Here is a 16,853-nt window from a genome sequence, read left to right on the forward strand (position 1 = left end):
AAAAGCTCAGTCTAATACAATAGTGATGACCAACATATATCATGTACAGCACAGCAATGACTATACAGGAGGAAAGCAGGTACTGCTGAAGGCCCAGTGGATGGATCAGAGAAGATTCACAGAGGTTTAGAAGATGTGACATGTGAGCTGAGTTTCAAAAATGAGTAAGAATAAAAAGACCTTCAAGATGAAGAGACAGTACAATATAGGCAAAGCAGAGAGATGTAAAAAAAAACATGAAACATTCTAAAAAATACAAACAGTTCAACATGATTAAGGTCAGAAAGAGAATGAATATGAAATGAATATGGATTAATGGGTATAAAAGAGAGTCAGGATAAATGACCTAACAAGTAGACCAAGGCCACAACTTTTTTCTCTACACAAATAATGTTATGAACAAATTAAACCAGAAATCCTTCTTCAAGTCTCTAATAAGGAACAAAATTAACAGATTTCAATTTCATCTTATCTCCCTTACTTAGAAGGAAGTATTAGAAAACAATTCAATAATCCAATAGCCATTGCTTTATACAGATTAGTGAACTTTTAGAGAATCAATTGCTTCAACATAACAAAAATTTATGATCATTATCATAACCTCCAATCCAAGATTAAAAATGTACAATGGAAATTTGTGTACAACTGAGACTTTTTAAAACATATGAATAAGCTCAAACATAAATGAGTTAATTATAGACTTGTAACATGTATATATATAAACATATGTAGGAGGCTATATATAAATATAAGCTGCTTTTCCACTTAAGAGAACAATATTACAAATGAATGCATAAATAACAACAATACTGGTACACACAACTTTTATAAATAATGAAACTTATAATTCCATATCACACTGGAAAAGATGTCTCAGTAGGTAACTGTTGTTATATTTACTCTGTGTTCATTTTTACATTAGCAGTTATAATTTAATGGAAAAAACACTGCTCTTGGGAGCCAAAAAACACATATTCAAGTGCTGGCACAGGCACTTATGAGCTATTATTAAGCAAGTCACTGAATTTTTTTTTTTTTTTTTTTTTGTCACTGAACTTTTCATTTTCAGTGCCTGAGTTAATTTACAAAACAGAAATCAAAATCCACATTTCATGATTTGTTAAAGTTTTTCTGAAGTACTATACCTAAAGGAGCTTTGTAAACCATGATGAGCTATAAAATTGTTTAGTTACAGACTTGTAAATATTATTAATATAAAACTAAAAGCCTGCAGGTAATCTGCTGCCCCTCCCCACACACACAATGAAGCACAATTAAAACCTGAGATGATAAATCTGATAGACTTTGATAAGTATGTCTCACCACCTCTCTTCATAACCTTACCTTCGAATGAGCAGGCCCTCTTTCTTTCAGAAGTTTATACTGGGGTTGGACTCTATTGAAACGGGCTAACTCATTTACCAGACACATTGGAGTTTTCTCTTTGGGGTTTGCCATTTTATCTTGGAGAGAAGCTGTAAATAAAAAGGCTGTAAAGTTTTTGTGAAGAATTACTTTACAAAATGGAAGAAAAGCTACTTTTGACTTTTTTAGATTGAAGTTAGATTGAAAATTTGGATTAAATTATTTTCATGAATTTTATATAAAAAAATTCAAATCCTCTAAAGTCTTCCATTACATGCAACAGAAATACGTATCACATTTTAAACAATAAATTAAGGTAATTTTTTTCCCTAAGTACTTAAGTTGTTCTCTATACATTTTTTGATAACAGCATGCTTAAAGATTTTTAAATAATATGATTATAATAACTTTTAGCTTATAACTTTCCTCTGAAAAAATTTTAGCATAAACACAAAATTCTCCTGATTCTTATTACTGTAAAAACTAAATTCTGACTGGGGCACCTGGGCGGCTCAGTGGTCGAGCATCTGCCTTTGGCTCAGGGCGTGATCCTGGGATTCTGGGATCTACCTATGTCTCTGTGTGTCTCTCTCTCATGAATAAATAAATTCTTTAAAAAAAAAAACTAAATTCTGTCTACCTATTTTATCATTTGATCTTTCTTTTTCTTCTAATTTTGAGGCAGCATATTAATTGGAAGAGCTCTAGACTTGGGAATCAAGTCTAAGCTCGTACTTGCTCTGCCAACTACTATTTCTTAGTAACTTCCTTTTTTGTTTTTTTAACAAAATTTTAAAAGAAGTAGAAAGTATAATTAAACAAATGTTCATGTTCTTACCACCTAGAACTGAAATTAGTATTTTCCATGTTTAAGTCTTATTAAGAAAAAGTATTATATTCCAGTTAAGTTCCCTTTATACTTTCTAGAAACCACTACTATTTGAATTTAGAATATATTCCTCTGGAATATTTTAAAATACATTTATATGCATATATGTATATCCATGAAAAAATACACAGTCTTGAGATATACATGGTTTTGTAGCCACATTAATAGTAATATTAAAAAGATATAATTTTCACGACTTACTCTCTTCACTCTTCATTATGTTTTTTATGTTATAACTTACATAGACCCATTGCATTACTTTTAACTGCTGTACAATTTCCATCACAATACCGTATCAGTTTTCTAATCCACTCCCCTACTGATAGACATTTAGGTTCTTTCAATTCCTTACTCTTATGAATCAAAACACACTGTCAAATGGCACTTAGAATGATTGTACCAAATTACCTTCCTCAAGCAGTACAAGAATTACCACTTTCCTTCAGCCCTGAAAATATGGTCAGGTATTTTAATTGTTGACAATCTGATGTTTGTTTGACAAATGGTATCCCACTATTAGTTTTTGTTTTCCCCACTATTATTTTAATTTGCGTTCCCATTCTCCTACTGAGGCTAATCACCTCATGTTATCAATCATTTGGGTTCCTTCTTTGGGAACAGCTCTTGTCCTTCTTTCTATTGATTATTTTATGTATTATATTTATCACTTTTTCTTTTGTAGTCTGTGCTTGCCATGTCTTGTTCAAGAAATTCTTCCCTAATCTGCAAGGTCTTAGTGATTTTTACTTAACTAATAAGCCTTCTATGTTTTATCCTTAAGATAAGGATAATAAATCTATCCTACTTATTAACTCACAGGTTGTTTTGAGGTTAAGATTTTTAAGAAACATCTTAAAACCTAAGCATAAAACATGCAAGTGGTTTACTTTCTGCTTATTTAAACTAGTCACAATGTGTGGAGAATACATTAAATGAATGGCAGTAGGGGGTTTTAGAAACTTTATAAACTTTCTATGGCAAGTTTAATGAACAAAACAGTACTCTTAACTTTTTCATACTCTTTTCAGGATCAATAATTTAATATAATAATTCAATCATAATTATTATGATTAAGAAATTATTTGAAAAAAAAAGAAATTATTTGATTAAAAAACTACATAAATACCTAGAAAGGCACAAGTAAAAGAAGAAAGAACCTAAGCAACCAACTGTAGGGGCAATACAGATCAAGCCCCATGTGACAGTGGATTCTACAGTTAAACCATTCTAAGTGGCCTGCAAAACAAACAAACAAAACTAGTAATTATTACTTTTTGAAACAGCACAAAAAAGGCAAGAGTAAGTCAAGAGAGGTTTGAGGAAATCTGCATCTTACTCACTCCGCTGTAAATTTTTTAAATTGTACCAGAAAGTCAGTCATCACATAAAATACAAAGTGACCTGGGCTACAATCAGTTTTGGTCCTTGCATACCAGGGCATTAAATAACTCAAGTACAAGAGATAACACAGATACCCGTATCTATATCAAAAAGCAAAGAAAAATGACAATTTCTTAAAAATGAGAAAATATTAAATTCTGCTAAAAATCATCTAACACTTACATAGCATTTATACCATTGTACAATTTTCATAACTCAGCAATGCTATATATTCATCTGCTAATATGCAAAAAATAGTAGCATAACAAATACAATGTGATAATTTTATAGTGAAAATTTTTAATAGCATAGGTTTTTAATATTTTAAAATGTGATTAAAATGATAAGTTTATAGTTCTGTATACTTGTTTGGTAAGAAAACCTGATCTAAATCCCTTAAAGGAAAATGTCAACTAATACCATAGTGTTAAGCTTATATTCTTTTAACTTTGACTTTCTGTTTCATAAAAATTACACGAATCCAATAAAACATTTCAATGTGTAGCTCAAATTTTGGTGTGAAAGGTGTGCAAATATGCACAGGATCTCACTTAGATAAAGCTTTATAACTAAAATTTAAAGGTTTAAATTTGGTAAATTTAAAAATAATTAGTCGTAGTTGTAATTTATTTTACAAAATTATTAAAACTTTATTTTAAATAGCAATAGGCACCCAGGTGGCTCAATTGCTTAAGCAGCTGCCTTTGGTTCAAGTCATGACCCCAGGGTCCTGGGATGGAGCCCCCATCGGGCTCCCTACTCAGCAGAGAGCCTGCTTCTCTACTCCCTCTCTCTCTGCTATTACCCCGGCTTATGCTCTTTGTCTCTCTCTCTCTCTCAATCTCTCTGTCAAATAAATAAATAAATCTTTTAAATATATAAATAATAAATAGCATGCCTCTATTTAATCAGGAATCTTATTAATATTAACTACTTGACAGAGCTCAGTGATAGAATAATAATTAAAAATTAAACCCAAAAAAAAATTAAACCAAAATCTTTGGGATGCCTGGGTGGCTCAGTTGGTTGAGTGACCAATTTTTGACTTTTGGCTCAGGCCAGTCATGATCTCTGGGTCACGGATCAAGCCCCATGTGAGGCTCTGCACTCCGTGGAGAGTCTATCTGAGATTCTCTTCTCTTCCTCTCCCTTTGCCCCTCTCCCAATCCTGCAGGCATGGGCTCTTGCTCTCTCTCTAAACAAATAATAAATCTCTCTTTAAAAATTAAACCAAAATTTTAATAAAGCATCTGTAAAACTATAAAACAAATTGACCTATAAAAATTGAAATCTGGGATCCCTGGGTGGCGCAGCGGTTTGGCGCCTGCCTTTGGCCCAGGGCACGATCCTGGAGACCCGGGATCGAATCCCACGTCGGGCTCCCGGTGCATGGAGCTTGCTTCTCCCTCTGCCTATGTCTCTGCCTCTCTCTCTTTCTCTCTTTGTGACTATCATAAATAAAAAATAAATAAATAAATAAATAAATAATAAAAATTGAAATCTACAAACTTAATTCACATATAACTTCTTAGAGAAGTCAATAGTGCAAAAAAGTGAGAAATACATACACAGTTGCATAAGTATATATTGTCAAAGGACCTATGAATGTGTTCACTGAAGATATTTTGAAATAGGCTTCAAGTAATTTTGGTGGCCAGGATAGAAACCTACTTAGAAGTAAATAAAATTAATGATAATGGATTTCACAATCTAAGACTGCTATTTTGAGAGAGCAACTGCCATATGATGGTTAGGAGCCTGTTTTGGATATCTCTGCCACTTTTTTACTGATATCTATATAACCTTAAAGAAAGTATTTAAAGGTCACTTTCCTAGACAGTAAAATAGAAATAATAGTTGTTTTTGTATTACTGGATAATTGTATGGACTGAATGAGATGATGCAAGAACTGTTAACAATGATAAGAATCCATTATTACTCTGATTATAAACAATTTGTTAAGACACCACCATCAAATTATGAAAAGTGATACAGTTTCATAAACTTCTTTTCATAGTCCTCCAAGCCAAAATATTCTGAGTTAAAATGTTCTGTTAGGATGAGTTGATTTTATTCATACAAATAGACTTCTTTAATATTCTGTAAAAATCATGTGTTATTTTTTCCACTAACTTATGACATCCTAAGTTTGTTTCCACTGAAAAATTCCCAATTGCGATATAAAAGACATTTAAGATTTCTCATATTTGCATTAAGGGAATATTCTCTGTTGATAGGAAATTTGTTTAAATTTCATATAATTTGTATAAATTTCACTATAACTTTGATAAGTAACACTAGTAAATAGATCCTTTAACAACCATAACAGCACATTCAACAAAAAATATACTCTTCTGGGGATCCCTGGGTGGCTCAGTGGTTAAGTGCCTGCCTTCGGCCCAGGGCATGATCCTGGAGTTCCGGGATCGAGTCCCACGTAGGGCTCCCTGCATGGAGCCTGCTTCTCCCTCTGCCTGTGTCTCTGCCTCTCTCTCTCTCTCTCTCTCTCTCTCTGTGTCTCTCATGCATAAATAAATAATTTAAATATATATATATATATACTCTTCTTTTTGAGATATACCCTAACTTTTATATTTTTATAAAATGTCCTGACTCTCTGGAACTTCAATCTTTAAACTATACCAAAATAATGGAGCTGAGAGTTTTCAATCAACAGGCAAAATCTCTGTCCTGGGCGCCTGGGTGGCTCAGTGGTTGAGCATCTGCCTTCGGCTCAGGTCATGATCCCAGGGTTCTGGGATCAAGTCCTGTATTGGGCTCCCTGCTGGGAAGCCTGCTTCTCCTTCTGCCTATGTCTCTGCCTCTCTCTGTGTGTTCCTCATGAATAAAAAAAAATATTTAAAAAAAAATAATCTCTGTCCCAAAAGTGCTCCCAGAATGGTATAAGAAACAGGCACATACAATAAACAAATCTACAGTATAAGTGCTATAATAAGGCTGTTATAGGAACTTCTTAGGTGAAGGAGGTACTGAAAGGCAGGTTTCAAGAGATGGTGGTTAGATTAACTAAGTAAAGTAGGAATTCACCAAGCTAGCAAGGGTAGAAGAAAGAAAGACAATTCAAGCTTGTCCATAGCACACATGCAGTAGCAAGCAAATAACATACATCACATTCCAGCAAATAAAAGTGGATCATTAGCAGAAAACAGAATGCCTAGAAGGAAACAGCAGAAAAAAACTGAACAGAATCCACCAAAACACCAAAAGTTTCCTAAGCCAGAACTTAGAGTAGCAACATTTTTAAGGTAGTTAAATTGCAGCCAGAGCTGTTGCTAATACATAATCTACCTCACCTGCCAAGGCAAGTCTCTCCACAGAAGAATCCGTTTCCATCCCTGATCCCAGAAATGACCTGGACACAGTTTCTAAGTTTCTTTGCTGGTTTCCCTTCCCCTATGTCCTGCTATTGGAAGTGACTCATTCTAATTCCCAATAAAAGGGGGGGGGGGGGGAGCGGGGGGGGGAACAAAACCAGAGTCAAAAGAGGAAAAAAAAAAAAAGTCAAAAGAGCAAAAGAGTTGCATCATCTCATTCAATCCATATAGTTATCCAGTAATATAAAAGTGCAAAGAGTCCACATGCTCTTGCCTTGTAGGAGAAAGATGACTTCCTATCTATATCTGTAACTGAAACAAACCATATAACTTTAAGTTAGATTATAAGGTTGTCCAAGTAAAACCACTACCCAAGAATCAAACTGTTCTAATTGTCTACCAATTTGGGAAAAATTTAGGTTCCTACCTCATATAAACACAAAAATAAATTCCATAAATATTAAAATGTAAAATATAAAATATGACAAAAGCACAAGAAAATTTAGCTAAATATCATAATCCTGAAAGATAAAAGGCTTTTCTAGATAAGAAGGGAAACCTAAAAGTCATAAGGGCATAAACTGGCAGATTTAATAACATAAAAATGTAAAACTCCCATACAAGCAAAACACATCACAAATGATCCTTAAAAAGTATACAAACTGTAGAGAAATATTTGCAACATGTAAAGAAAAATTGCTAACACCCATAAAATACAAAGATGATAAAAAGAAAAAATTTTTTAATCTGACAGAAAAAAAGGCAAATGCACTCACAATCGACTCACAATATAATTTGAGTATACATTCGTTCAAAAAACTAATGTCTAAAGAGATAAAAATCTGAATTCCAGTGAAACGTAATTTACCACATTAAACTGGTAAAGATGACAAAATGATCATATTAAGTATTGGCAAGGCTGTGGGAAAATGGGTACAAACTATGCTGATGCAAACACAACTTAGGACAAACTTTCTGGTGAGCAATTCAGCAATACCGATTAAAGTTTCAATTGCAGGGCACTTGTTCCCAAAGTCAATTAAGCCTCTGACTCTTGGTTCTAGCTCAGATTGTGATCACAGGGTTGTGAGATTCAGCCCCAGGATGGGCTCTGCACTCAGTGAAGAATCTGCTTGAGTTTCTCTCCCTCTCTGTCTGCCCTAAACTCCTGCATACATGCTCCCTCTCTAAAATAAATAAGTAAATCTAAAAAAAAAAGTTTCAATTGCATCTATCTTTAAAACACCAATTCAAAAAAATAAAATAAAATAAAATAAAATAAAATAAAATAAAATAAAATAAAATAAAATAAAATAAAATAAAACAGCAATTCTCTATCTATGTATTCATACTACGGGAAAACTCACATAAAATATACCGTGACATGGACAGCCCAGGTGGCTCAGTGGTTTAGCGCCACCTTTGGCCCAGGGCCTAATCCTGGAGACGGAGGTATCAAGTTCCGCATCGGGCTCTCTGTGTGGAGCCTGCTTCTCCCTCTGCCTGTGTCTCTGCCTCTCTTTCTCTCATGAATAAATAAATAAAATCTTTAAAAAAATTATATACAGTCACAATCTGCATAGCAAGATTGTAATTCAAGAACTATAGACAAGCTAAATATTTATCCATCAACAATTAATTAAATAAACTACAATGGGACGTTCAACCTTGAAAAGATGAGATACAGAGCTTATGCACTAATATGGGAAATGTTACAAATGTTAAATGAAAAACAGGGAGCTTACTGCCCGATTTTTTTTTTTAAATCAGGCATCTATGTATTAAAGAAGAAATGCAGGCAACTGGCAGAGAACAGAGGAAATCCTCACTTTCTATTTGAAGTACCACATTGTTTTACCTTTTTATGATGAATATATATATACATAAACTTATATTTAAAATATTTTACAAAGCCATTCCAAAAGTAGGGAGTGGTTTATAGTGTAAAAGTCTTATTAGACGCTATTTGCTACTGTCTTTGCTTTGCTAGTCTTTGCCGGGCCACCAAGGTTCTGAAAAACAGTAAGATGCTCAAGGACCTGATTCAAAGCAGGCCGTAAGTGCCATGTCTACAATCCCTAACTTACAAATGAAGTCACCTTGGGATTTAAACAATGCTAAAACATGGTGTAACCTTACCACATTGGATATGACCAATCTTAATTTTAGCCATTCTAATAGCTGTGTAATGGTATCTCACTGTGATTTTAATTTGCATTTCCCTAATGACTACATGTGTTGATCTTTTCATTTTTTCCACACTATCTGTATTTATCCTGTAATGAAGCATCCATCTGAATATTTTACCTATTTTTTAAATTGGGTTATTTTTCTTATTGTTTTATTTGAAGAGTTCTTTATATATTCTAAATATGTCATTAATCAGGTGCATGTTTTGCAAAGATTTTTCTCCCAGAATCTGGCATCTCTTTTCATTTTCTTACCAGGTCTTTTGAAGAGCAGACTTAAATTTTAGTAACACCTAGTTTATCAATTTGTCCATTTACACATTGTGCTCTTGGTGTTGTATCTAAGAAATATTACCTAGTTGAAAGTCTCAAATATTTTCTCCTACATTTTCTTCTAGAAGCTCTATAGTTTAAGGTTGTACATTTAGGTCTCTGAGCCATTTTGAAATAACCTTTGTACATGGTGCAAAATATTGATTCAGTTCCATTTTTTGTAGATCAATATCCAAGGCTCAAGCACTATTTGTGAAAAATGCTATTACATTTTTCACTGTATTGCTTTTTATGGCTTTGTCAAAATCAGTCATTGGTATGTAAATGGGTTTATTTCTGGACTTTTTCATTGATCTATTTGTCTATTTTTAATGCCAATTAATTAATTTTACTGTTGCTTTATAATATTTCTTGAAATTAGGTAAGAGAGTCCCCCCAACACTGTTGTTTTTCACACTTGTTTTGGCTATTCTAAGCTCCTACATTTACATATGAATTTTATTTTAGGCAAAAATGCCTGCAAGGATTAGGGAAAAATTACCTTGAATACACAGATTAATTTGATGAAAATCAACATTTTAACAAAATTGAGTTTTCTAACTCATGTACAGGCTATACAGTTGATTCTCAATATTGAAATAATAATATATCAATGATAATTATGTTTTATAATGTCACCATGAACAGTGAATTATCACTGCTGCTAGAGAAAAGAGAAGTTCCTATAAACTTGTGTCATAGTATTTTTCTCAATCAATATGTAACCTTGTCTTTTGTGTATTTCCACTACTTAGTAAATATTGTTGATTCATTAACACTGAACTCAGAGCTTACAATATTCTAACTCCTGCCTGAACTAAGCTTATCTAAATACATGTGCCTTCTCTATAAGGCACATCACAATTTTCTTGTGCTTAAGAATTCTACACAGCACTTCAGCATCATGTTTAGGAACCATTTTAAACAACTAAATCAACAACAACAACAAAAAAAACTACAAAAATTCTAAAATTGTGGCACTGAATAGACCAAGAAAAGGACACTGGCTTAATGCATGAGAACTAAAACAAGAAAACAGAATGTCACCTTGTTCATTCTCATTTCAGACTATACATTGGGAAACTCAAATTTTGTGCCACTCTGCAAAGCACTGCAAGTATTGATTTGGGGATTACAAATATATATGTATTTTTTTAAGATTTTATTTACTTAAGAGAGTGAGAGAGAGAATGTGAGAGAGAAAGCAAGGGAGAGGCAGATAGAAAGGAAGAAGCAGACTCCCCACTGAGCTGGGAGCCCGATATAGGGCTCAATCCCAGGACGACAAGGATCATGACCTGAGCCAAAGGTAGACACAACTGGCTGAGCCACCCAGGTGCCTCGGGATTACAAATATTTTAGCAAATAGTTTAATTCAAAATACAGAATCTGTATCAACCGTCTCTATTTAGGTAGCTTCACTTTTTTTCAAAGATTTTATTTATTTGAGAGAGAGCAAGCACAGGTGGGGAGGGGCTGAGGGAGAGGGAGAAGCAGACTCCCCACTGAGCAGGGAGCCCTACACAGGGCTTAATGACCAAAGTAAACCAAAGGGAGACAACTTAACCAACTGACGGAGCCACCCAGGTGCTCCAGTATCCTTCACTTTCTATCAATGGTATTTTGTAGTTTTCAATTTTAACATATTTTAATATATCAATAAGTATTTCATATTTTTATATTTTTAAGTGGTAATTTTTATTTCAATTTATGGTTGTTTCTTACTACTTCACAGAAACCCATCTGAGTTTTGTAAATTAATCTTATATACTTCAACCTACTAAACTCATTCAATTAGTGCTAATGGGATTCTATGAGATTTTCAACATAGACAATCAGGTCACCTGTGAATAAGAATAGTTTTACTCCTTCCTTTCCCATGTGAATAACATTTATCTTTTTTTGCTTCCCTGATTGCACTAGCTAGAACCTCCAAGACAACGCTGAGTAAGACTGGTGAAAATAAACATCTCTATCTTATTCCTGATTTTACAAAGAAAGTATTCAATCTTTCACCATTAAGTACAATGTCAGTAAATGAGGTATGTCATGAATGTCCATTATCAGATTGAGGCATCTCACTTCTATTCCTAGTTAAAGGTTGTTTTGGGTTTTTTTAAATCAGGAATGGTTATGAATTACTCAAATGATTTTTCTGCATTTATTGAGATGATCATGATTTTTACTTTTTAGTTTGTAAATGTGAATTATATTGATTTTTGGTTAAACCAACCTTGCATTCCTGGGATAAACGTCAAGTGGTCATGACATATTAACCTTTTAATACACTGTTGAATTTGATTTGCTGAAATTTGGTTTAGATTTTTGCATCTATATTCACAAGTTGTATTATTCTGAAGTTTAATTCTGGTTTCCCAGTAATGCTAGCATCACAGGCTTTGGAAAATATTCCCTCTACTTCAAATAATTTTAAAAAGTTGATGTAGAATTGATACTATTCCCTCTTATAGCATTTTACATAATTCACCAGTGAAACGATCCAGACCTCAAGTTTTCCTTTTAAGGAGATTTTTAACTACAATTTCAATTTATTTAATACATAGAGGGCTATTCAGATTATCTATTATTTTCTTCTACTTCCTTTGGGATTAATTTACTCTTCTTTTCCCACTTTTTTAAAGCAGAAACAGAAGTTATTTATTTGAGATCTTTATTTTCTAATGTAGACATTTAAAGCTATAGACTTCCCTCTATAGATGGTGTTTTAGCAGCATCTTTAATGTTGTTTTTGTTCTCATTCAGTTTAAAATATTTTCCAATTTCCCACTTGATTTCTTCTTCTAACAGATTACTTATAAGCATGCTATTTAATTTCCAAATATTTGGGAATTTTTCCAAGATTCTTTCTATTAATGATTTCTAATTTAATTCCACTGTGGTCAGGCAGCCCCAGTGGCGCAGCGGTTTAGCACCGCCTGCAGCCCAGGACGTGATCCTGGAGACCCTGGATTGAGTCCCACGTCGGGCTCTCTGTATGATGCCTGCTTCTCCTCCCTCTGCCTGTGTCTCTGCTTCTCTCTCTTTCTCTCTGTCTCTATGAATAAATAAATAAAATCTTAAAAAAAAAAATTCCACTGTGGTCTGAGAAGATTCTTTATGAACTGAATCCTTCTAAATTTATTGAGACTTCTTTCACAGTTCTATTTTGGTAAATGTTCTGTAAACTTTTGAACAAATATGTAATCTGCTCTTCTGTAAATCTAGGTATAAGTGAAGCTGATTCACAGTAGCATCTAACTTAATTGTACCTTTGGTAATTTTCTGTCCACTTGTTACATCAATTATTGAAAAGGGTTACTGAAATCTCTGACTATAGTTGTGAATTTGTCTTTGCATTTCTATTAATTTAGTATTGAATGTTTTGAAGTTCAGTTATTAGGTGCATAAACATTAAACCCACTATGTCCTCTTAATTAACTGACCCCATTATCACTATGAAATAACCTTAATCCCAGATAATACTGAAATCTCCTTTGTCTGAAATTAATAAACTCACTCCAAGTTTCTTTCAAATAGGTTACCACACTGTATCATTTTCCACTCTTTACATTTAATCTATTTGTATTTCTAGTTAAAAGTGCTTCTTGTAGTAAGTATATCGTTGAATTTTACCTTTTACTCAATCTTGGCCTCTGAATGGGGGTATTCAGAATATATTCACATTTATGTATCTAATGTGGCTATTATTCATTAGAACATTTCATCTTGCTCATTAGAACAAGTCATCTTGCTATTTATATTTGTCCAAGCTGATCTTTCCTTTTTCATATTGTCATGACTTCTGTTTGATTATTTGACATGATCTGCTTTTCTTCACTTCTTAGTTATGATTTATTTTAGTGGCTGCCTTAGAGTTTACAATATATATCTTTTTTTTTTTTTAATTTTTTATTTATTTATGATAGTCACACAGAGAGAGAGAGAGAGGCAGAGAGACACAGGCAGAGGGAGAAGCAGGCTCCATGCACCAGGAGCCCGACGTGGGATTCGATCCTGGGTCTCCAGGATCACGCCCTGGGCCAAAGGCAGGCGCCAAACCGCTGCGCCACCCAGGGATCCCTACAATATATATCTTTATCACAGTCTATCTTTAAGAGATATTAAAACCACCACCCAGTGTAGAGCATAAGAATCTTATACTTCATTTCTCCCTCACCCTTTAAGCTACTATTATCATACATTTTACTTTATGTATGCTATACACCATACAGTATCTCATTAATATTTTTACCTAAAACTATTACATTTTAAAAAGATTAAGAAATTCTATATATTTACCCAAGTAGTTACCATTTATTATGTTCTTTTTTTATTATAATTATTCAACTGATACCATTTTCCTATGTCTGAGGGGCATACTTTAAAATTTTCCTGAAGGGGGACCTGGGTATTTCAGTTGGTTAAACATCTGACTTTGGCTCAAGTCATGATCCCAGGGTCCTGAGATCTATTCCTGCATCAGACTCCCCACTCGGCAGGGAGTCTACTTCTCCCTCTGCCCCTCCCCTATGCTCGTGCTCATTCAGTCTCTCTCATGCATTCTCTCTCTCTCTCAAATAAGTAAAATCATAAAATAAGATACAATAAAATTTTCTTGTAGTGGAGGAAGTGTTAGCAATTAATTTCTTCAGCTTCCCTGTGTCTGAAAATGAATTTTTTCATCTTATTTCTGAAACAAATTTTTGCCAAATATAGAATTCTAGGGAGATTACTTTTTCATCTTTCAGTATTTTGAAGATGCTATTCCTCTGATTTCTTGCTTATATTGGTTCTGACAAGAAATCTAATACTATCTTTATCTTGGTTTCTATGTGCACAACTTGATCATGTCTTTTTCTCTAACTCCTTTTAAGATTTTTCTCTTTATCACTTGTATTTGGTAATTTGAATACCTGGGTGTAGTTTCCTCTTTACCTCTTATACTTAGTAGCTCACTGAACTTCCCTATGGTTTCATCTTAATAAAACTTATTTGGAAAGTTTGGGTTTATAGTTTCATCTTAATGAAATGTATTTGGAAAGTTTTTGACCACTATTTCTGGAAATACATTTTTATGTACCCTGCCATTTTTAGGAACTCTATTTATATATTTGTTTGAGGTATCCTACAGCTAATCGATGTTTCCCCCCCTTTTTTTTTCTCTGTATGTTTCTTTCAGATGGTTTCTATTGCTATGCCTTCAAGTTCATTAATCTTTTCCCTGCAAGGTCTAATCTGCTATTTTTCTCATCCAGTATACTTTCCATCTCAGGTGGAGTTTTCATCTTTAAAAGTTCTATATGGATCTTTTTGCATCTTACATGTTTCCAACTTTCTAAACATATGGAGTATAATTATAGTGAATAGTTTTAACATCCTCTGCTAATTCCATCATCTATGTCAATTCTGTATCACTATGATTATTTTCATTATGGGTCATGTTTTTAGGCATATATGGGAATCTGAATGACATGCACTATGAATTTCAACTTGCATGCTGGTATTTCCCACTCCTTTTTTTTTTTTTTTTAAGATTTTATTTATTCATTCATGAGAGACAGAGAGAGAGAGAGAGACAGAGGGAGAGGCAGGTTCCACACGGAGCCCGATGTGGGACTCGATCCCGGAACTCCAGGATCACACCCTGAGCCGAAGGCAGGTGCTAAATTGCTGAGCCACCCAGGGACTCTTTATTTCCCACTCCTATGAATCTTTCTGAACTTTGTTCTGGGATATAGTTAAGTGATTTGGAAATATTTTGTTCTCTTGCTTTTATAATTTGTGATTCAATTCCAGAGCAACATTTCCTCAACTAGGGGAATGTGCCAAGCTCCACACCTCAGTTCTCAGTGCCTGGAAGTCTCTCAGTGCGGTAGGCTCAGGCCATTGTAGGGCTTACCTCACTTGTTTCTTGCCAGTCAAGAATCACTGACCATCACTGCCTCATGTGCAATGTCTTCAAAATTACATTTTGTGTACTCTGTTTTATGGAGCACGGGATTGTTTCATGATGAGTATAAATAGAGTCCCTCTTACTACATATGAGCCAGATGCAATCTTTGTACTTTTAATCTTTACCCTTATATTCAACATAAATTTCTTGACACCATATATTTGAGTATTGCTTTTCTAGCCAATCAATCTGAATACTACTTTGTAACTAGATTGTTTAGGTCATTTATATTTAATTATCAAAAGAGTAAGATTTAAATCTATTATTTTGCTATTTTTGTCCCATTTCTTGTTTATATCTCTTGTTTACTCCTTTTTTCACTTTTGCCTGCCTTTTTGTGGACTGATCAATTTCATCTCCCACCATGGGCTTATAAATTATTTTTCCTTATTTTTTATTAGCATTTGTTCTAAAATATACAAAATATACCCTCAAATATTATACCACTTTACATAGGGTATAAGCACCTAAAAATACTATACTTCCCTTTCTCCTGTACCATTCTCCATGCTACTGACATCAGTTAATCAATCTATTTTCATGTATGCTAGTACACTAATTCACTATTATCTCTGCTTTATTTTTTTTAATATTTATTTATCTATGATAGTCACACAGAGAGAGAGAGAGAGAGAGAAGCAGAGACACAGGCAGAGGGAGAAGCAGGCTCCATGCACCGGGAGCCCGACATGGGATTCGATCCCGGGTCTCCAGGATCGCGCCCTGGGCCAAAGGCAGGCACCAAACCGCTGCGCCACCCAGGGATCCCTTATCTTTGCTTTAAATAACTATCTTTTGAAAGGTTTAAAAATGAAGAAAATATATTTTATATTTACCCCATATTTTATCATTTCTTGCACTCTTCATTCGTTTTCACAGATCCAAATTTCCACCTGTTATTTTCCTTTTGTCTAAATAGCTTCCTTTAAGATTTCTTGTAGTGCAAATCTGCTGAAAATAAATTCTCCCAGATTTTGCTTCTCAAAAGTTGTTTCCATTGCAAATCATCTATCTGGATAAGGAACCAATATCCAGAATATATAAAGAATTCTGATCTCTCAAAAACAACAGCAATAAATCTCAATTTTTAAAAAAAGGCAAGAAACTCAAATAGACATTTCTTCAAAGATGATATACAAATAGCCATCAAGCATATGAAAAGATACTCAACATCACTAATTATCAGAAAAATGCACATCAAAACCACAATGAAATAGCACTTCACACCCATCAGAATGATCATTAATCAAAAAAGAAAAGAAAAGGAAGAAAGGAAGGAGAAAAGGAAAAAAGTATTGGTGAGGATGTGGTTCCATATAAATTTTAGAATTATTTGGTCTAGCTTTATCAAAAATACCACTGGAATTTTTATAAGGATTGCACTGAATTTGCAGCTTGCTTTGGGTGTTATGGATATTTCAATATAATTC

General features: G+C 33.7%; 1 protein-coding gene across 16 annotated transcripts in view; it reads right to left on the reverse strand.

The window, feature by feature from the left end:
- The window catches only part of STAU2 (staufen double-stranded RNA binding protein 2), a 296,470-nt gene that overhangs the window by 256,941 nt on the left and 22,676 nt on the right, over positions 1–16,853 (reverse strand). For 4 of the 16 annotated variants that reach the window (XM_035708293.2, XM_035708287.2, XM_049103962.1 and 1 more), the window contains one exon: positions 1,345–1,490. The exons of 6 other annotated variants lie outside the window; for them this stretch is intronic. In XM_035708293.2, coding sequence (XP_035564186.1) covers positions 1,345–1,458 — 114 coding nt within the window. In that variant the 5' untranslated portion in view covers positions 1,459–1,490. Of the gene's footprint in view, positions 1–1,344; positions 1,491–16,259; positions 16,436–16,853 lie in introns of those variants that run through there. 6 more of the 16 variants (XM_025478012.3, XM_049103961.1, XM_035708289.2 and 3 more) reach the window with 3 other exon arrangements.

This window comes from Canis lupus, chromosome 29, assembly GCF_003254725.2.
Source record: "Canis lupus dingo isolate Sandy chromosome 29, ASM325472v2, whole genome shotgun sequence".
NCBI classification, from domain to species: domain Eukaryota; kingdom Metazoa; phylum Chordata; class Mammalia; order Carnivora; family Canidae; genus Canis; species Canis lupus.